The sequence below is a fragment of the Polistes fuscatus genome, unplaced genomic scaffold (genome assembly GCF_010416935.1).
Source record: "Polistes fuscatus isolate 324 unplaced genomic scaffold, CU_Pfus_HIC Scaffold14, whole genome shotgun sequence".
NCBI classification, from domain to species: Eukaryota; Metazoa; Arthropoda; class Insecta; order Hymenoptera; family Vespidae; genus Polistes; species Polistes fuscatus.
This window is the reverse complement of record NW_025113042.1, coordinates 303,727-325,227: the sequence shown is the minus strand read 5'-3', so window position 1 is coordinate 325,227 and position 21,501 is coordinate 303,727. Positions and strand designations below refer to the sequence as shown.

The 21,501-nt window shown below is 30.1% G+C and overlaps 3 protein-coding genes across 3 annotated transcripts; 1 reads left to right on the top strand and 2 right to left on the bottom strand.

Moving 5' to 3' along the window:
* The first annotated feature begins 3,440 nt into the window (after positions 1–3,440).
* Positions 3,441–8,302, top strand: LOC122514295 (fatty acyl-CoA reductase wat-like). The gene is given in 9 exon segments (XM_043631025.1): positions 3,441–3,505; positions 3,507–3,657; positions 3,891–4,139; positions 4,242–4,387; positions 4,450–4,598; positions 4,669–4,864; positions 4,971–5,210; positions 5,300–5,557; positions 8,197–8,302. Coding segments are annotated over 9 exon segments (1,560 nt in total).
* A 992-nt stretch (positions 8,303–9,294) lies between these two features.
* LOC122514202 (fatty acyl-CoA reductase wat-like) lies at positions 9,295–11,273 on the bottom strand. Its single transcript, XM_043630866.1, has 6 exons — positions 10,974–11,273; positions 10,492–10,740; positions 10,244–10,389; positions 10,035–10,144; positions 9,769–9,964; positions 9,295–9,665 (listed from the first exon to the last, which is right to left on the bottom strand). The coding sequence occupies exons 1-6, from the start codon at positions 11,190–11,192 to the stop codon at positions 9,575–9,577; spliced, it is 1,011 nt and encodes a 336-aa protein (XP_043486801.1). The 5' UTR covers positions 11,193–11,273; the 3' UTR covers positions 9,295–9,574.
* A 3,388-nt stretch (positions 11,274–14,661) lies between these two features.
* Positions 14,662–18,032, bottom strand: LOC122514294 (fatty acyl-CoA reductase wat-like). Its single transcript, XM_043631024.1, has 9 exons — positions 18,015–18,032; positions 16,749–16,922; positions 16,267–16,515; positions 16,063–16,164; positions 15,810–15,960; positions 15,544–15,739; positions 15,201–15,440; positions 14,852–15,109; positions 14,662–14,767 (listed from the first exon to the last, which is right to left on the bottom strand). The coding sequence occupies exons 1-9, from the start codon at positions 18,030–18,032 to the stop codon at positions 14,662–14,664; spliced, it is 1,494 nt and encodes a 497-aa protein (XP_043486959.1).
* Positions 18,033–21,501: the final 3,469 nt, after the last annotated feature.

Sequence of the window (21,501 nt, the reverse complement as noted above, 5' to 3'; positions counted from 1 at the left end):
ACTTGTACGTTATAATAAAAATTAAAAATACAATGACTTTGTGAATTTTACTAATATTTTTTTCTATCATAAACTTAATATAATGGACGCGTATTTTAAGACGGCTCGCGCAGGTTTATCTTTTATAATATTGGTATATCTTTGTTAATATTGGTTTAGAGAGATAAACGAATCGTGATAATACTTATGCTACCTCAATTACAAAATATATTGCTAAAAGAACACGCAGAGAAGGAACAACCCATTTGCTGAAACCAAATGTCGTAATAAATTACAGTAAATATATGCGCATGGTTAATAAATCAGACGAGTATACGACTACATAATATTTTATGTAATAAAATGGTTATGAAACTTTTTTTTTTTAGGTGTAGAAATATCAATTATAAATTCTTATTTACTATATAATGAAAAATTATGAGAACAGAATAAATGCTAAACAGAACTTATAGCAACCCTGACTCTGACCTTCAGTAATGTACTTTGTAATAAATATAAAACTGTTCTTTTTTTAAAATCAATATATAGAATAATTTTAAAACATCTGCTCACTCAAATTTTTAACAATAGAAAGGTTGAAAGGTAAGGGCATTCAAATATATTTCTGACGGTACATGAGAAACATCAAAAACATGAGAAATACTTCGAATTAAGTTTTAAAAATTTGGTAATATATTCTTAAGATGTTATACTTACATATTATGAGAGAAAAAAGAAATGATTTTTCTTTAAATTTTACTCGTATCTCGCTCCTTAATTAATTGGAGATTTTCGTGACGCTGATTCAAAGAATATTTTATTAATAGCAAAAAGATTGAACAGTCCTTTTACACATTATTCGGTGAGAACGAAATTATACGGTGGAACGAGTAAAGACTGTGTAGTATGTTCCAATCCGAAAATCAAAGGTTGAACAAAAGAATCAAGGTACTATTGTAGGATTTGATTTATTAAAGTATAAAATATAAATACAAAATTGAATAAAAAACTTCACTAATTGATATAATTCTGATAATAATTTATACTACTCACTAATACACGCTACTCACTAATATATGCAACTCTATATACTCTCTATAATTATGTAATTATTTCTCTCTTTCTTTCTGGCACCCATACTCAGGGTTGCAACATTCACACACGAGAGATTAACCGATTAATATTAACTGATATCGTACCAAAAATAAACTTGATATTTGCCTATTCACAGACACATATACATACCTTTTTTCCTTTCATTTCTCGCTTCAAACATACTTATTATTAAAATTATCTCATTTTTTTTATTTCAAAACTACTTGTAACGTTTGAATATGCTTAAAAAAAATCAATATGTCCTCAGGCGTTTTTGACGCGAAATAAGAAGCGACATTCATAAATTATTCTCGCCAAAGTTTCAATTAATCACTTTTATCAATTTTATGAATCTTTATAATAAATATATATATTATAATAAATAGTGCAGTCTTAAGTATTACAACGTAGTAAAAACATATTGAAAAGGTTATATAACAACACTTAATACATGTAACACTTGCATGTATAAAAGCTTAAATATAAATTTTAATTCAATTAGTTGTTTATCGCGTCCAAAAATAAAATTATTAATAAAAGTGTCACAGGGAAGTTGAACATTGTAAATATTACTTATTGCAATACTACTTATTGCAATAAGATCGAAATAACGTATTATTTTCTTAAATTAAATAAAAATAAATAAATCGAATTTTATCGAAACGTAAAATTAGGAAATGAAATGCTGGAGGTTAAAAGATATTTGAATATAAAATCGATAAATAAAAACTAGAAATAGGAATATAAATCTTCGAAAAGGAAAAAAAAGAGATATGTATCTTTTTTAGGGAATTAGAAAAAATTAACTTAAATAAAGCCATAAATCAAATTACGAAAAATTATTAAAATATACTCCATCATGTTTCATTTCAAAAATTATGCGACTACATAAGTTGTCCTAGAATCTTTAGACTGATCAAACAGTTGCAAGACTGTAAGCAAACAGGTAACTTAGTACTAAGTAACACATAGTGTGGATAAAGTGACCACTTAAGTGACATCATGCATTAAGTATATTTGTGTTTTATTCGTATTGTCTATAAGTTTATTAAGATTATAAAAATTATAATAATTACATGTGGGATGCGAGCACCACCAAACCAAACTTAACACGTTCGTCGCCAAGCGCTATTGCAATGAGTTTCTCCGGAGGCCCAAATTCGACTGTCGGAGCGCCGAAACATAAACAGAGTGATAAGCGGGAAATAGCAGGGATCTAACTCAAGTAGGCACTCGAGTATCGTTTTCCATTCATAACATTCATAATATTCCATTCGATATTTTGATATTCATTCGATACTTCGATAATTTTCCTTTTGATACTTTGTTATCAGGTCTACCTTTTGTTGCATTCTAAAAACGGACAGAACTTTCCGGTAGACCTAATATTTAGTAAAAAAAACTACGACCTATTGTTCCAAGTGTCCGAATTCACCACAAATATGTTTACAAAGTTTCAACGCACACCATACGAGATAGTATAATGCAATATGTTATCTTATATAAATTAGTAAAATGTATAGTATAATATGTATATTTGTAGTATTTTTATGTTGTATATCCTATATTTATATTTCAATACTGATTCCATTAAATTCGTTTTAAAAATCCACCTGAAAGTCGTATTAACTTGAATAAGAAGAGCGTCACCGATATTTGGGTGAAAGGGACCCCACGAAAGCATACCCGTCACCCAGATCTGGGTGACGTGGCGACGAACGTGTTAAATACGCATTCGTGAGGAGATTGGACGGTGGGCCCTGGATAGCTCATTAGTTAAAGAGCAGTCGCCCGGAAAGCGGAAAACCCGGGTTCGAGTCCCGGTCCAGTCGGTCAAACGGCCCAATTTTTTCACGAATCCTACATACATATATATATTCGGCACTAAAACTAATTGTGATATTTCAATTATATATTTAAATTATTCTAGATCCAAGTCAAAATAAAATGAACTATACTCAACATCGATAATCATCCGACTACCAGTACGTATTTTTTAAATTAACCAAATATAGTAAAAATAAATTACCATTATTTTTTCAGTAAAATTCTCTCGTATTGATAGACATAGATTCGAAGTGTTTAAAAAATAATACCTTCAGAAATAAAAAAAAATCACGTGACATTGAAATAAGATTGGATATAGCATCAATTTCGTTACGCAAGAAAAACATAGATAAAAGACAAGAAATGCTATTTATCTAAGTAGTATAAAAAAGAAATAAAATAAACATTTGAAATTTATGTTTAGGGATCAATTTAAAACCAAATATAAGATATAAGATTTAAAAAAAGGCAGACAATAATTTGTCATAAGGAAAAACTATTCAAGAGCTCATACATCGATAGAATTATAATCTCAGAATATGGAATCTTCCATTAAGAGCGATAAGAAACTTACACCTATTCAGGAATTTTATAATGGTCAAAATATTCATAACCGGCGGAACAGGGTTTATGGGAAAGTTATTAATCGAGAAATTGTTAAGAAGTTGCCCCGGTATCAAGTGCATATATATTTTGATACGTCCAAAAAAAGGAAAAGATGTACTTCAACGGGGAAACGAACTGTTCGAAGATACGGTAAATTAATAACTATTAACTAATAATTAATTTTTTCATTTATGTAACTTTGATCTATTTCAAAAATCTATTCATTCACTAAATAGTACTTGTTCTGTGTATTAATTAAATATCAAGAAAATAAAATTAATATGTTCAATTTTTGATAGCATTCGTTAAATTTGTAAAAACATAAAAAAAGTAGCTTTTTTTTATAGAAAAAATATATAACTTTATCGATACCAACGTTCCAGGTATTTTCCAAACTGAAAGAAGAACAACCAAAATTCAGAGATAAAATAGTCTGCATTCAGGGCGATTGTGCTTTGCCTAATCTCGATATCACACCTCTGGATAAAGATATTCTTATGAAAGAGATTTCCATTGTTTTTCATCTTGCCGCGACAATAAGATTCAACGAAAATATAAAATCTGGAACACATACTAACGTACGAGGAGTGAAAGATATGATAAGCCTCTCAAAGGAAATGCCGAATTTAAAAGTTCGAATGTTATTTTAATTATGTATATTTATTATTAAATTTAAATATCTTTCATGAAGAACAAAGTAATTTCATAAATATTCATTATTTTTAATATATCAGAGTTTTGTTCATGTATCCACGGTCTATTCTCAATGTAACCACAATGTGATCGAGGAGAAATTTTATGATCCGCCAATGGACGAGGATGATTTAGTCAATTTGGTTCGTATTTTGGATGAAAAGTTACTGGCTGATATAACACCAAAGTATGTTTTTTTTTTTAAATTATTTATTTTTCATAGTATTTTTACATAATATCTTTTAAGAGTATATTAAAAAAATGTATGAAACGCTTATTTGAATTTAGACTAATTGAATCATGGCCAAATACCTACACCTTCACTAAATCAGTGGCTGAAAATATAATAAAGAAGCAGGCTGGTTTGATACCGATTGGAATATTTCGTCCTGGAGTTGGTATGTATCAAAATAATTCTCAGAGAAAAAAACAATTTATAGTAAGTTGTTATCAAAGTAATATTTGCAGTGATTTCCACATATCGAGAACCTATTCCAGGATGGGTTGATAATTTAAACGGTCCAATGGGACTTTTCGCCGGTGCAGCAAAAGGTTTAATCAGATCTCATCATTGCGATGGATCAATAAAAATACCCTTAGTACCAAGCGATTTGACGACTAATGCGCTTATTGTTAGCGCCTGGGACATCGCAAACAATCGGAGGTAACTTATAATGATTCGGAAAGAATATATTCTTGATAAAATTCTTTAGAAATTTAAAAAAAAACCTTAAATGTATCATCCTATTTTTAAATATATTACGTTTCAGATCCAAAGATGATATACTAATTTACAATTACGTCTGTAATGAAAATCCTATAACATACGAAGAAATGAGAACCATGACGTTAATGTACGGATTATTAACGCCGATTACAGACTCCATTCGGTACTGTAGCTTTGAGTTTATTAAATATCGGTCGCTTCATCTTTTCTACGTTTATTTTCTACAGTTACTACCAGCATTTTTACTCGATACTATGATGTTGCCTATGGGTAAAAAGCCAAAGTAATACTTCATTATCTTTTATTTTAGAAGAAAAATAATTGGAGAAAAATAGAAATAGTTTATACGATAGATATTTATATTTTTTAAAGGTTTCTGAAAATGTATGGTAACTTGCGCAAATTGTCGGACGTGCTCACCTATTTTAGTACAAATGAATGGAAGTTTACGAATGATAGATGGATTGAAGTACTACGAAAGTTAGAATACAAAGATCGAGAATTGTTTTTCTGCGACATAAAAGGCTTTGTTTGGGATAATTACTTTAAAACTTTTCTCTTAGGTATAAGATTATACGTCTTTAAAGATCCCATTGATACTCTCCCACAAGCTCGTAAGAAGTGGCGAAGGTATTTTCATTATTTTTTGTTTTTTAATTATTAGTCTTTAGTTTACAATCTCTTTCAAATAATACTTATTTCATACATTTTTAAGGCTTTACTGGATTCATCAATTATTTAAACTTGTTAATGCCGGTATTTTTCTCACCATTATATGGATTTTAATATCTAAACTACTTGTAACTTTCGAGAATGCTTAAGAGCAAGAAGATAATCTAAAGAAATTAAACACGGAAGGAAAAGCGACAATTATGAATTATATTTGTCAAAGTTTAAATTAAGCACTTTTATCTATTTTATAAATCTTTAATAATAGATGCTGCAGTTTTAAGTATTACATCATAATAAAAACATGTTGTAAATTTTTTATAACAACACTTACTACGTGTAAAACTTGCATATATAAGAGCTTATACATAAATTTTAATAAAACAATTTGTCTTTGCATTACACCTAAATTTATTTTGTATTTTCACAATATAATTTATTTTCTTTAATCCGTTTTCATCGTTTCAATTTTATTATTATATCTCCTTACGTTTACGCACCTATATGTGATTACGAACGTTATGTAAATGAAGCTTAAAATATATTGGGTAAAATGAATTAATATGCGGAAATAGAATATACTCCGTAGAACTGCGTATCTTGTATTCATTTTAAACTCGTTTTATCTCTGTAACTTTCACCCTTTTTCTTAACATCAACATCTTACAACGGTTACTACATCATTCGTAAACACATTTATACATAACTTTTTATAATATTGTGACATCGCGTTTCGCATATCTTCCTTAAATTTTTCGCAGTAGAATAAAGTTAACTACAAGAGACATTATTCCAGTGATTTACATAAAAGACAACAGAAATCATTTTTAGTAGTAAATACTGAAACCAACGGAAACAATTGCAGCAGTAGTATTAATAAAAGATTAACTTATCAAATCCATTTTTCTAAAGAACGAATAATAATTATTCTTAGAACCAGACCGATTTCATTAATACACACATCTTTTGACAATATGGAAACAATCACAGTAAATCACTGGAAGGTTACTTAACCCTTAGTGGCCACACGGGGTGACTAGTGTACGGTAACAAGGTTACGGTTTGGTTGAGGTGTGGCTGTTAAGAGTTAAGAACTCAACAAACACCATCAACGTTTTCTTATCAAATACTATACTACACGCCCTCCAAACCCGAAAGGGGCGGAGTAAAGAATAAATAAAAAAATACTATACTACATTACACTACACTATACTACACTAGTAGTGTTTGATTACATGTTGTAACATTACGGTTTTTAAGATAACGTTTTATAAATCTCAAGTGTAGTTTATTGATAAGAATGTATGTCTTCGAAAAAATGTGTAAAGACTCGTGAACGATAACGAACGAGTTGCTGATGAAATCCCAATGAAAGGGACGAAACGTACAACAAGATCAAAATAACGTTCAAAAAGAATTTTTAACCCGTCCAAATTTCCTAAGACACCTATTTTAATAGTTTTATTTTCTGAACAAGATAAGAAACCAATTAAATTAAGTATAATCATGTAATCATTTTCATTCAAGCGTATTCGTGTGTAAGAATATTTCAGAAACGATGATACATCAGAGGAGCTTGGGCTGGATTGCGTCGAAGAGTGGGGCAAGGACCATCCCCTCCACCTAACAGGCCTAATATAACTCCTATCGTTAAAGACGTAAATCTTCTATTAGTTCATTACTAAATTTGGAATAAAATAAAAGATAAAAGATTTAAAAGAAGACAGACTGTCATAGAGAAAGATTACTCAAAAATTCATTCAAAATTATAATTGAAACATAAAATAATGCAATCTTTCAATAAGAACGATAAAAAACTTACGCCCATTCAGGAATTTTATGATGGTCAAAATATATTCATAACCGGTGGAACAGGATTTATAGGAAAGTTATTAATCGAAAAATTATTAAGAAGTTGCCCCGACATAAAGTGCATATATATATTTTAATACGTCCAAAAAAAGGAAAAGATGTACTTCGACGGGGAAACGAACTGTTAGAAGACAATGTAAGTTTGCCGCAAATAACAATTATTAATTTCTTAATTTATTTAACTTTGATGTATAACAATTTTTTCTTTTACAAAATATTATTTAATTTCTGTATTAAGTATATATCTAGAAAAAGAAATTCAGTATACGTAATTTTTTTTTAGAAGTAATTACATCTCTAGAATGTTCAAAAAAATAGCTTTCTTTAAATAATACGCTTTTATAAATATAAATATGCCAAATAACAAAATATATAACTTTATCGTTGACTATGTTCTAGATATTTTCCAAACTGAAAGTAGAACAACCAAAATTCAGAGATAAAATAGTCTGCATTCAGGGCGATTGTTCTTTGCCTAATCTCGGTATCACACCTCTGGATAAAGATATTCTTATGAAAGAGATTTCCATTATTTTTCATCTTGCCGCGACAATAAGATTCAACGAGAATATCAAATCTGCAACACATACTAACGTACGAGGTGTGACTCTCTCTTCCACAAGCTCGTAAAAATTGGCGAAGTTATTTTCACTTTTTTTTTGTTTTTTAATTATTAGTCTATAATTTACAATCTCTTTCAACTAATACTTATTTCATACATTTTTAAGGCTTTACTGGATTCATCAATTAGTTAAACTTGTCATTGCCGGTACTTCTTTCACCATTATATGGATTTTAATATCTAAACTACTTGTAACGTATAAATATGCTTAAAAAAAACAACATGTCCTCAGGCCAGAGGTCTCTTTAGTTCCATACACAAATATTATTTATTTTATCAAATAAAAAAACATTTAAAAATCGTTCTGAATCGATTAACGAGGATTAGCCACTGAAAAATGCTAATAAAGCGCATCCTCGATGTACTAGATGTCCCAGTATTCCCTAATAACCAGTTTGGACTTCGGAAATGTCATTTCACAATCGAGCAAATTCATCGTATAACTCGTCATTTACTCCTATATTTAAGAGTATTATTATAAAAAAAAAATAAATAAAAGAGCAGTAAAAAAAAAGAAGCAGTTATACTAATCAAAGATTCGGTCAAATACTTAGGTATTATACTGGATAAAAGGCTGACATGGAGACAATACATCCAATCCAAAACAATCCATCTAAAGGAGGGAGAAGGAGTGAGAAAGTTATGTTGACTTATTGGCAAAGCATCTAAGTTAATTCTGGAGAGCAAGTATGCTATCTATTGTATAAAATTGTCCTAAAACCTATATGGACTTATGTAATTAAACAGTGGGAAACCGATGGTAACTCAAACATTAAAATTTTACAGAAATTCTAATTAAAATCACTGCAAAACATTTGCAATGCTCCCTGGTACATAACTAATGAAATAATCTATGAAGATTTTGTAATTTTTAGAATAAAAGAAGAAATTACAAACTTCAATAAATGCTACGAAAATCGTTTAGCAAACCATCTGAACTCTCTAGCAAATAACGCAATAATTGTAATCGATAACAATCGTCTGTGATTGTTGACACAAGTCTTCATTAAATAATGCTTCGAATTTTGCTTTTTTGAAAACCTTCACTCTTCCACTGGCACTGAAACCACTCACGACATATTCTTTGCTTCATATTCATATTCTTGCTCACGAACAATTCTCGATCTTCGTTTTCTAACTTTCTTAGTACTTCAATCCATCTCTCATTCGTAAAAATCCAATCCATTAAAGAAAAATAGCTAAATACGTCCAACATATTGTGTATTTTACCATAGATTCTAAGAAACCTTACAGGAAAAAAAATATCGTTTATGCGAACTATTTCTATTTTTCTCTAATTTTTGTTGTCTAGGATAGAACATAAAAATTATTTACTTAGGCTTTCTAAGTAAGCACAACATTCTAATATCGAGTATGTAAGCTGGTAGTAAATGTAGAAAATATACGTAGAAAAGATGTAGCAACAGATTTTCCGTATAGTCAAAACTATAGTACCGAATTGCATCTTTAATCGGTGTTAATAGTCAATATTTAAACGTCATGGTTCTCATTTCTTCGTAAGTTATAGGATTTTCATTACATACATAATTATAAATGGGAATATCATCTTTGGATCTAAAACGTAATATATTTAAGAAAGATTGTTAAAATTGAGATGGTATAAAATTTCCAAATAATTTTATCAAGGATATATTCTTTCCGAATCATTATAAGTTACCTTCGATTGTTTGCGATATCCCAGGCGCTAATAATTAGCGCATTAGTCGTCAAATCGGCAGGCACTAAGTCTATTCTTACGGATCCATCGCAATGATGAGATCTGATTAAACCTTTTGCAGCAGCGGCGAAAATTCCCATTGGACCGTTTAAATTATCAACCCATCCTGGAATAGGTTCTCGATACGTTGAAATCACTGCAAATATTACTTTGATAATAACTTACTATAAATTGTTGTTTTCTCTGAGAATTATTTTGATACATACCAATTCCAGGACGAAATATTCCAATCGGTATCAAACCAGCCTGCTTCTTTATTATATTTTCAGCCACTGATTTAGTGTAGACGTAAGAATTCGGCCATGATCCAAGTAATCTAAATTCGAATAAACGTTTCATACAATTTTTTAATATACTTTTGAAAAGAAATGGTGAAAAAATACTCTGAAAAATACACGATTGAAGAAAAACATACTTTGGTGTTATATCATCCAGTAATTTTTTATTCATATTGTCGACTAAATTGATCAACATGTCGTCGTCCATTGGCGGGTCATAAAATTTCTCCTCGATCACATTGTGGTTACATTGCGAATAGACCGTGGATACATGAACAAAACTCTGATATATTAAAAATAATGAATATTTATGAAATTACTTTGTTCTTCATGAAAGATATTTAAATTTAATAATAAATATACATAATTAAAATAACATTCGTACTTTTAAATTCGGCATTTCCTTTGAGAGGCTTATCATATCTTTCACTCCTCGTACGTTAGTATGTGTTGCAGATTTGATATTCTCGTTGAATCTTATTGTCGCTGCAAGATGAAAAATAATGGAAATCTCTTTCATAAGAATATCTTTATCCAGAGGTGTGATACCGAGATTAGGCAAAGCACAATCGCCCTGAATGCAGACTATTTTATCTTTGAATTTCGGTTGTTCTTCTTTCAGTTTGGAAAATACCTGGAACGTTGGTATCGATAAAGTTATATATTTTTTCTATAAAAAAAAGCTACTTTTTGTATGTTTTTACAAATTTAACGAATGCTATCAAAAATTGAATATATTAATTTTATTTTCTTGATATTTAATTAATACACAGAACAAGTACTATTTAGTGAATGAATAGATTTTTGATATAGATCAAAGTTACATAAATGAAAAAATTCAGAATTGGTTAATAGTTACTAATTTACCGTATCTTCGAACAGTTCGTTCCCGCGTTGAAGTATTTCTTTTCCTTTTTTTGGACGTATCAAAATATATATGCACTTGATACCGGGGCAACTTCTTAACAATTTCTCGATTAATAACTTTCCCATAAACCCTGTTCCGCCGGTTATGAATATATTTTGACCATTATAAAATTCCTGAATGGGTGTAAGTTTCTTATCGCTCTTAATGGAAGATTCCATATTTTTTGATTATAACTCTCTCGACGTGTACAAACTCTTCATTAGCTTTTCACTATGCAAAAATCATTATTCTTCTATTTTTTTCCAAATTTATCCTGAAACATAAATGTCAACAATTTATTTCATTCTTTGTTATACTTGTTGATTATAGTCGTTTTGACCATATTACTATTCACACGTGATTAATGCTTGATATTACTAAATGCTTTTATACTTTTTCGATATTCTTTGGTGTAGATGTCTTTTTCCGATTTTTTTATATTTTCGTTTTTAGTCTTTGTTAATTCTTACAAACGAGTTTGATGAGAAAAGGTATTGTTTTTCTTTTAAGGTTTAAAATTCTTTATACCACCCACGTACAATGCTGTTCCTTATAATTAGGAAACGACAAATACCTGATGCACTTACAACTAGTTCCAGGGAAGAAAATTAGAAAAAAATAACAAGGACTTTATTTCTAAATATTTGTATAAATACTTGTACATATATGATTTCTATTAACCTGCAGTGTTATAATTTAAATTACTTTTTTTTAATGGAATGCCGAATTTTTTTTTGCTGTATTCTGATAAAGCATTACATTCTGCAAAAAAAACTATAATACTATGTAGGGCCTAAAATTAAAATTTGAGAAAAATATAAAATCTGATATATAATAGACTGTTGTGTTGATGTTGACTGCGCAGTTGATATTGTAGACTAGAAATCTACGACAGGAATTTGTATAATAATAATGTATGAAAATACTATATTTTGAAAATCAAATAAATTAGATATTGTAACTAAATCGTCGATAGAAGCAAAGTACGTAGCCCTATCTGTACGTGTGAGTGAGGTTAAATAATAACAAATCTGTTAAAAGAATTTGGAATTGAAATAAAAAATCCTATACGAATTTATGAGGTTAATACTGGTGCGATTAGTATAATCAAATTTAGAAATTTAACAAGGAATTAAAAAATCATTATAATACATTACCATTTTGTTAATGAGAATTATATGAAAGAAAAAATTGATGTAATTAAAATGGACTCGGAAGAAAATCTTGCAGAAATATTTAATAGGTTTTTAAGACGAAATAAATTTGAAAAGTTTAAAGAGATTTTAATAATATGTTAAGATTATTAGGGAAAATTATATTAAAAAAAAATTATTGAAATAATTTGAACAGTTTAATCTCTTCGATAACGACGGTTACTGACACGCTATTATTTATTTACAGCGATTTAAACAGAATCGTGTATACAATGTCGACAATTGCTTACGTGTTCGAAGCGGTGCTTAAAATCAAATTAGTTGTTGGTGGTGGAAACGTGGCCTGGCTGGTAGTGAATCAAAAATTGATTAATGTTGAGATGATGATTACTGCTTGATTAGGGTTCGGTCCTCGTTACCAAAAAGTACTGAACAATGGTAATAAACCAGTAATAAGATAACCAGAGTAATAGGAGCAGTAAGAATAAGAAGAGTAATAAGAAGAAGAGAAGAGTGAGCGGTCTGATGGCGTTATCCTTATATATTAATTTGAAATCGCTGTGCCCGCGGATAGCATGATTAAGACGCCGTCTGTTATCATAGAGAAGAAGACATATCGATTGTTCTTATTGATCAAGGGATCACGCCACTTAACGTGTAAATAGATCATTGGTCCCTTGTGGCGTCATCCTCTGCGTGTTATTCTTTTATTGGTTTTGTTGTTCTCTCTTCCTAGCGTGGAACGCGCTAATTGGTGTATCGTTTTTTTCTATCTTCCGCTCTGTTCCTCGACTCGAACCGAAAAGTGGCGTGGTCCAGGTAGAATCGTTTAATAAGTTAATCTGTGCGGACGTACTTTTCGAAATCAAAAATAATTGTGCATCATCTCCTTAGACTACATCTCGCTTTCTTCTCATCTCTCAACGTTCCATCTCATCTAATTCTTTTTCTTTCTCTTTTTTTTTCAACGAGGCCAGCCTTGTGTTGGGTCTTTCTTACTGATCATCTCTTTACGCTATCTTTCACTTTCATTAACGAAATATCAGGTAATCTATTAACCTTTGACCTCTCATTCTTGTCTTACTCGTTTCATTAATTTTTATCCATTCTCATATTAAATTTATTATTACCTTGCTAATGACTTCTCGTACTACGTGCTTCCGGCACACGTGGCGTGATATCCGGTACATGTGGCGTAGTCCATACATTACTAGTTATTAAATCATATTATAATTTTGCTATCTCTATTTCTTTTGTTCACAAATTTTAATAAATCTCGTTACATACGAACTCTACCAGAAATTAAAATAATACAGTCCACTTGCCTATCTCGTCCGTCTATTATCCTTGTTCTTAATACTATCCGATCTTTCTCTGCGCTCATCTCTATCCCAACTAGTTATTTCTCGAACAACAAGTATATAAGAGCAGAGGAAGAACCAGAGTATTTGAAAAAGGATATGTCAACGAGGGATAGGAAAATAATAGCAAGATTCAGATGCGGAAATGAATGCAAAAGCAGAGAGTTTTGGAAAAGGGGAGGAGGAGAAGAGGTGTAGATTGTGCAATGAAGGAGAGGAAGATTACATGCACATACTGGGGACATGTGAAGTAACGAGGAGTGAGGTGGGAATAGAAGAGATACTAAGTCAGGATGCGAAGGAGGCAGAAATATTAAAACGAGTGATAGGAAAGAGAAGGGAAGCGGATAGGGTTTGAGAGAAGAGTGTTAAGATAATTTTTGTTTGTTTTTATATTAAGTCAGTTATTAAGTTGAATTTGTTAGTATTAAGTTGTTATGTTTGTAATATAGTTTATTTAAGATGATATATATATATGTTTATAGTTAAATGGTAAAGTATTGTAAGATATTGTAAAAGGGAGATTGGAAGGGAAGCCCTCCAAACCCGAAAGGGGCGGAGTAAAGAATAAATAAATAAATAAAAGTATAACTTCAAACACATTTATAAAAGTAGAATAAACTTGGCACGTACTATAATACAAATGCACCTTATTTTCAATTATTTTGCAGATATAATTATTATTATTAATTACAGATATAATTAATATTATTAAATTAAATAAAGAAAAAGAAATATTTCGAATGAGACTTCATTCATTCATCTCGCAGTTGCAAGTTTCGGCCGTTATCCAGTCCGCTTACGTCAGGGTAACTTCAGGATATAAATCGAATAAATTCTAAAAACAATCAGGTATATATATGCGAATGATTCCCGCACTAACATTAGCAAGGTAGAGAAATTAGGCGAATAAGAACGTTCATACGAAGAGAATACCGAAAATAGAGAAATTTGTATTAGTGGGATTTTTTATTCTTACTCTCTCTCCTAACACCTTCTCTAGCTTTTTAAACTGTTGCAATGAAAATTAAAAATTCATTAAATAAATAAATATATTTAATTAACATATAAGAAAACATAAATTCTGATTATTCTTCTTCTTCCGGGTCTAATTTGTTTAAATCATCTCGTTTTTAAGCATACTCGAGAGTTACGAGTAGTTTAGAAATCAAAATCCATGTGATCGTGAGAAAAATACCAGCAATAAAAAGTTTAAATAATTGATGAATCCAGTAAAGCCTTAAAAATGTATAAAATAAGTATCAGTTGAAAGAGATTGTAAGCGATAGACTAATAATTAAAAAACAAAAAAAGTGAAAATACCTTCGCCCTTTCTTACAAGCTTCTGGAAGAGTTACAATGGGATCTTTCAAGACATATAATCTTATACCTAAGAGAAAAGTTTTAAAGTAAGTGTCCCAAACAACGTCTTTCATGTCGCAGTAGAACAATTCTTGATCTTCAGTTGATAACTTTCTTGTCATTTCGATCAATCTATCATTCGTAAACTTCCATTCCATTAAAGAAAAATAGCTAAGTGCGTCCAACATTTTGTTTATTGTACCATAGATTCTAAGAAGCCTTAAAAGAAAAAAAATTTCGTTTATACTAACTATATTCCTATTTTTCTCTAATTTTTATTCTTTTTTAATAAAAAGTAAAAAATATTTACCTAGGTTTTCTACCTAAACACAACATTCCAATATCGATTATGAGAGCAGGTAGCAAATGTAGAAGATATACGTAGAAAAGATGAAGAAGCCGATATTTTGTAGGTTCAAAACTATAGTACCAAATTGCATCTTTAATCGGTGTTAATTGTCCGTATTTAAACGTCATGATTTTCATTTCTTGGTAAGTTATAGGATTTTCATTACAGACATTATTGTAAATTGGTATATCATCTTTGGATCTAAAACGTAATATATTTAAGAAAGATTGTTACAATTGAGATGGTATAAAATTTCCAAATAATTTTATCAAGGATATATTCTTTCCGAATCATTATAAGTTACCTCCGATTGCATGCGATGTCCCAGGCGCTAACGATTAGCGCATTAGTCGACAAATCTCCAGGTACTATGCATACTTTTACGGATTCATCGCAATGATGAGATCTAATTAAACCTTTTGCAGCACCGGCGAAAATTCCCATTGGACCGTTTAAATTATCAACCCATCCTGGAATAGGTTCTCGATACGTGGAAATCACTGCAAATATTACTTTGATAACAACTTACTATAAATTGTTGTTTTCTCTGAGAATTATTTTGATACATACCAATTCCAGGGCGAAATATTCCAATCGGTATCAAACCAGCCTGCTTCTTTATTATATTTTCAGCCACTGATTTAGTGAAGGTGTAGGTATTTGGCCATGATTCAATTAGTCTAAATTCAAATAAGCGTTTCATACATTTTTTTAATATACCCTTAAAAGATATTATGTAGAAATACTATGCAAAATAAATAATTTAAAAAGAAACATACTGTGGTGTTATATCAGCCAGTAACTTTTCATCCAAAATATGAACCAAATTGACTAAATCATCGTCGTCCATTGGCGGGTCATAAAATTTCTCCTCGATCACATTGTGGTTACATTGCGAATAGACCGTGGATACATGAACAAAACTCTGATATATTAAAAATAATGAATATTTATGAAATTACTTTGTTCTTCATGAAAGATATTTAAAATTAATAATAAATATACATAATTAAAATAACATTCGTACTTTTAAATTCGGCATCTCCTTTGAGAGGCTTATCATATCTTTCACTCCTCGTACGTTAGTATGTGTTGCAGATTTGATATTCTCGTTGAATCTTATTGTCGCTGCAAGATGAAAAATAATGGAAATTTCTTTCATAAGAATATCTTTATCCAGAGGTGTGATACCGAGATTAGGCAAAGCACAATCGCCCTGAATGCAGACTATTTTATCTTTGAATTTCGGCTGTTCTTCTTTCAGTTTGGAAAATACCTGGAACGTTGGTATCGATAAAGTTATATATTTTTTCTATAAAAAAAAGCTACTTTTTGTATGTTTTTACAAATTTAACGAATGCTATCAAAAATTGAATATATTAATTTTATTTTCTTGATATTTAATTAATACACAGAACAAGTACTATTTAGTGAATGAATAGATTTTTGATATAGATCAAAGTTACATAAATGAAAAAATTCAGAATTGGTTAATAGTTACTAATTTACCGTATCTTCGAACAGTTCGTTTCCGCGTTGAAGTATTTCTTTTCCTTTTTTTGGACGTATCAAAATATATATGCACTTGATACCGGGGCAACTTCTTAACAATTTCTCGATTAATAACTTTCCCATAAACCCTGTTCCGCCGGTTATGAATATATTTTGACCATTATAAAATTCCTGAATGGGTGTAAGTTTCTTATCGCTCTTAATGGAAGATTCCATATTCTGAGATTATAATTCTATCGATGTATGAGTTCTTGAATAGTTTTTCCTTATGACAAATTATTATCTGCCTTTTTTTAAATCTTATATCTTATATTTGGTTTTAAATTGATACCTAAACATAAATTTCAAATGTTATTTTATTTCTTTTTTATACTACTTAGATAAATAGCATTTCTTGTCTTTTATCTATGTTTTTCTTGCGTAACGAAATTGATGCTATATCCAATCTTATTTCAATGTCACGTGATTTTTTTTTATTTCTGAAGGTATTATTTTTTAAACACTTCGAATCTATGTCTATCAATACGAGAGAATTTTACTGAAAAAATAATGGTAATTTATTTTCACTTTAGCTGGTTAATTTAAAAAATATTTTCTGGTAGTCGGATTATTATCGGTGATGGATATATTTCATTTTTTTTGTTCATGTTTCGTGTATCTATAAGACAAATATCATCACGAAAAATGTATCGTTTCGGCACGTCAAAAATGAATTTTTGTTATTTGTAGTATATTAATTATTTTATAATTAGTAATTTTATTATTTGCGTAATAATGTTGATTTCTTAATAAAATTTATATCGTTAGCAAACAATAAATTCAAACTTCCCATAATACAAATGCATTTTTTTAATTATATTTCTTATAAAATTATTATAAAATACTCTTGAAAAAATAAAAAAAAAATTTATTAAGCTTACTGCACAATAACGAAAAAAAGAAATAAAGTAAAAAAAAAAGGAAAAGAAAAAGAATAAAGAGAAAAAGAAGAAAAAAAAAGGTAAACATACTATTTAGCGCTGTCAAGATAAGATATAGATATAAGCGACTTCAAAATACACACACAACGCCGCTATTGTAACTACTACACTACACAGTCAAAAAAATACGTATCAATGTGAAATTTCAATCCGCGTTTTTTCGCAAACGGCTGAATATCTATGGTTAGCTTTCAGCAGAATTAATTTTCTCATGGAGTACTATAAGTGTGCAAAATTAGAAAAAAATCTGAGGTGGGACTCACTGACCGTCTTTTTAAGTTACCTCTATGCTTTCGACCATGAAACTGTTTGTTCAGTCTAAACGATCCTCGGAAAATATCCATAAAAACAATTTAGTGGTAGGGCTTTCATTTCTCAAGTCTACGAAGAATGATGAAACAGGTTATTTTAGAAAGTTGTTCGTTAAATCTTTCGTTACTGATAGAATTATCTGAATAATAATCTGAGTTTTGTTAATGTTTCCTATTTCCCGGTTAGGCCAGTCAAAAAGGACAAAACTTCCTTAATTTCACTTGGTAATTCGAAAATTTGATTTAAGGGTAAATCAACAAGGCTGAATCGAATGATGCTAATTTTTTTACATCGAAAGGTATCCTTCATGAGAGAAAAATTGGGAAAAAGTGTAAAAAATAGCTTTATATTAGAATCTAGGCATTTAATCGAAAAAAGCTTCAAACAAAAGTTGTAGAGAATTGAAAAAAAAATAAAAAATGTTATATGGTTTATCTTCGTATCTGCAAAAATAAGCGAGAAAAAGTGGTAAAAGTAATTGTAAGAGTGGGGGAAAGCAAGTCTTACCCCTCCGTCAATTTTTACACCCGAGCGGACTAGTGTGCGTGCGAGCGTCGTGTGTACTAATCGCAACGAAGGATCTCTACAATCTTCAGGTTTCTCGATCTTGAATGCGAGTGCGAGTGACAGAAGAAACCGATATTTCCTCCTTTCTATTTGTTTAGCCAATAGCGAGTATTTTTTTTCCTGGCTATCGATTGTTGAGCGTTCTGTATACGTACGCGAGTGAGACAAGATACCGATATTTCTCTTTTTATATTTTTCTTTCGGTAGCAAGCATTTTTCGTTTTGGCCATCGAGTGTCGAGCGTTCTGTATATCTATATATCGGCGTATAAGCGCGGCGTTTTTAAATCGAATCTTGATACTTATGGCACGCCGTTTCTTTATTTATCGTTAAAAATAATGAACCTTGAATAAAGAAAAACAATAATTTATTTTAACGGAAACTATTATTATTTAGTTGAGAGTAAAAATAATGAATTAATTTTGTGTCTCAACACATACAATTAATTAGTATAATTAATCGATAAAAATTTTTTGCCTTACAAAAATTGATTTGTATATTTTTGTTTAATATAATGAATGCAAAGTTAGTCGCGAACGGTGTAAATAGCAATTAATTTTGATATTTCTGAAATTTTAATGAAATTAAATGGTTTTATATTTTCCAAATATACTAAGTGATTTTTTTTTTAAATGGAAACTATGTTTCATTCAAGAACTATATTCTACCTTTAAAGTAAGAGAAACGACAATTAAAGTCGGTTATCTTTCAGAACACTATTTGAAAGTCACCCGTATCATCGCAATTACTAATATATCTTTATTTAACGAACTTTTAAAAACTGAATACGTTATCACTTTTCTTTTTGTTATATACTGTCATCGATGTGCGCGGATCATACTTTGCGCGATAACTTTAAAGAGAATATATTCCCTTTACATTTATTTTTCAAAAAAACACATTCGAAGTGTGTAGAAACAGCATACAAAACTTAACACAGCACTAGACTTTTGCAAACCGAGATATATAATGTTGAAACGAATTTTTTGCTTCGAAACGTCCAACCATTCAATACGGAAAGAAAACTCAAAACAGTTGAAATTTGAACAATCACCGGCGATTGAAATGCAACTGTGTTTTCAATAGTATAAGTAACGCGCATAGACTCCGAGGATTCTAATTACAAGGAATTTCACGAAAATGAGCAAGAAAACGATATAATACTTAATCGAATAACCTTTTAACTCTTTCGCTACGACGCTCCGTTCCGCAAGAGTAGCGCTACTGCTACTTGCAGTGGCTTACGTTTTGCAATGGTATTTTGGAATTCTCTTGTGTGGATACTTTTTTGAGAGTTATGTAACAACTGTTTCGTCATTTTATATGAAAAACATAAAAATGAATATAATTTGAGTATTCAGAAATTAACATATTAACAAATTTAAGCGTAAGCGTAGGTTCATGCGACACCGACTATAGTCCGATGTCCGTACACAAAGCACTTCGCGCTGCCGCCGACTATAGTCGGTGTCCGTAGCGAAAGGGTTAAAGCGAAGTTGATAAATGAATAGATTTTGTGATTCATAAAAACTCCGTCTCATCTTATTTTCGTTAAATATTCGATCCATTCTTGAGTGAAACATATTTTTTTTCATTTAAAAAAAAATCACTTAGTATACTTGGAAAAATAAAACTATTTAATTTCTTTACAATTTCAGAAATATCAAAATTAATTGCTATTTACACCGTTCGCGACTAACTTTGCATTCATTATATTAAACAAAATATACAAATCAATTTTTGTGAGGCAAAAAATTTATATCAATTAATTATACTAATTAATTGTATGTGTTGAGACACAAAATTAATTCATTATTTTTACTCTCAACTAAATAATAATAGTTTCCGTTAAAATAAATTATTGTTTTTCTTTTATTCAAGGTTCATTATTTTTAACGATAAATAAAGAAACGGCGTGCCATAAGTATCAAGATTCGATTTAAAAACGCCGCGCTTATACGCCGATATATATAGATATACAGAACGCTCGACACTCGATGGCCAAAACGAAAATGCTTGCTACCGAAAGAAAAATATAAAAAGAGAAATATCGGTATCTTGTCTCACTCGCGCACGTATACGGAACGCTCAACAATCGATGGCCAGGAAAAAAAATACTCGCTATTGCCTAAACAAATAGAAAGGAGGAAATATCGGTTTCTTCTGTCACTCGCACTCGCATTCAAGATCGAGAAATCTGAAGATTGTAGAGATCCTTCGTTGCGATTAGTACACACGGACGCTCGCACGCACACTAGCCCGCTCGGGTGTAAAAACTGACGGAGGGGTAAGACTTGCTTTCCCCACTCTTACAATTACTTTTACCACTCTTTCTCGCTTATTTTTGCAGATACGAAGATAAACCATATAACATTTTTTATTTTTTTTTCAATTCTCTACAACTTTTGTTTGAAGCTTTTTTCGATTAAATGCCTAGATTCTAAGATAAGGCTATTTTTCCCTTTTTTACCCTTTTTCTCAAAAATTTGGGTTCCTATTGCAAAAAAACTCTGATTGTCAATTCCAGTATTCTAATAAATGGCATTCAACTAAAAGTTGAAAGCGTGTCTCACTATTCATTTTTATGTGGAAGTATAAGTGTTGCTTATGATACTTTAACTTCCACGAATGAAATCAAATAACCATTATAACCTCATTATAACCTCATTATAACCAATTTACCGATAAAAATAACTTAAGAGTCACTCGAGTTATTTTGTAAAGTACTTGATTTTTATGTTAATGTTTTTATTTTTCAGTCCATTTGTGAGATTGCATCTTTCCTAGTTAGGAATACAATACCGATAGCCTAATTAAAACCTGGAAGCGTATAGGTTTTAAAATTTATTTTTTATTTGTACAGTTAATTATTACTATGGGAAATAAAGGCA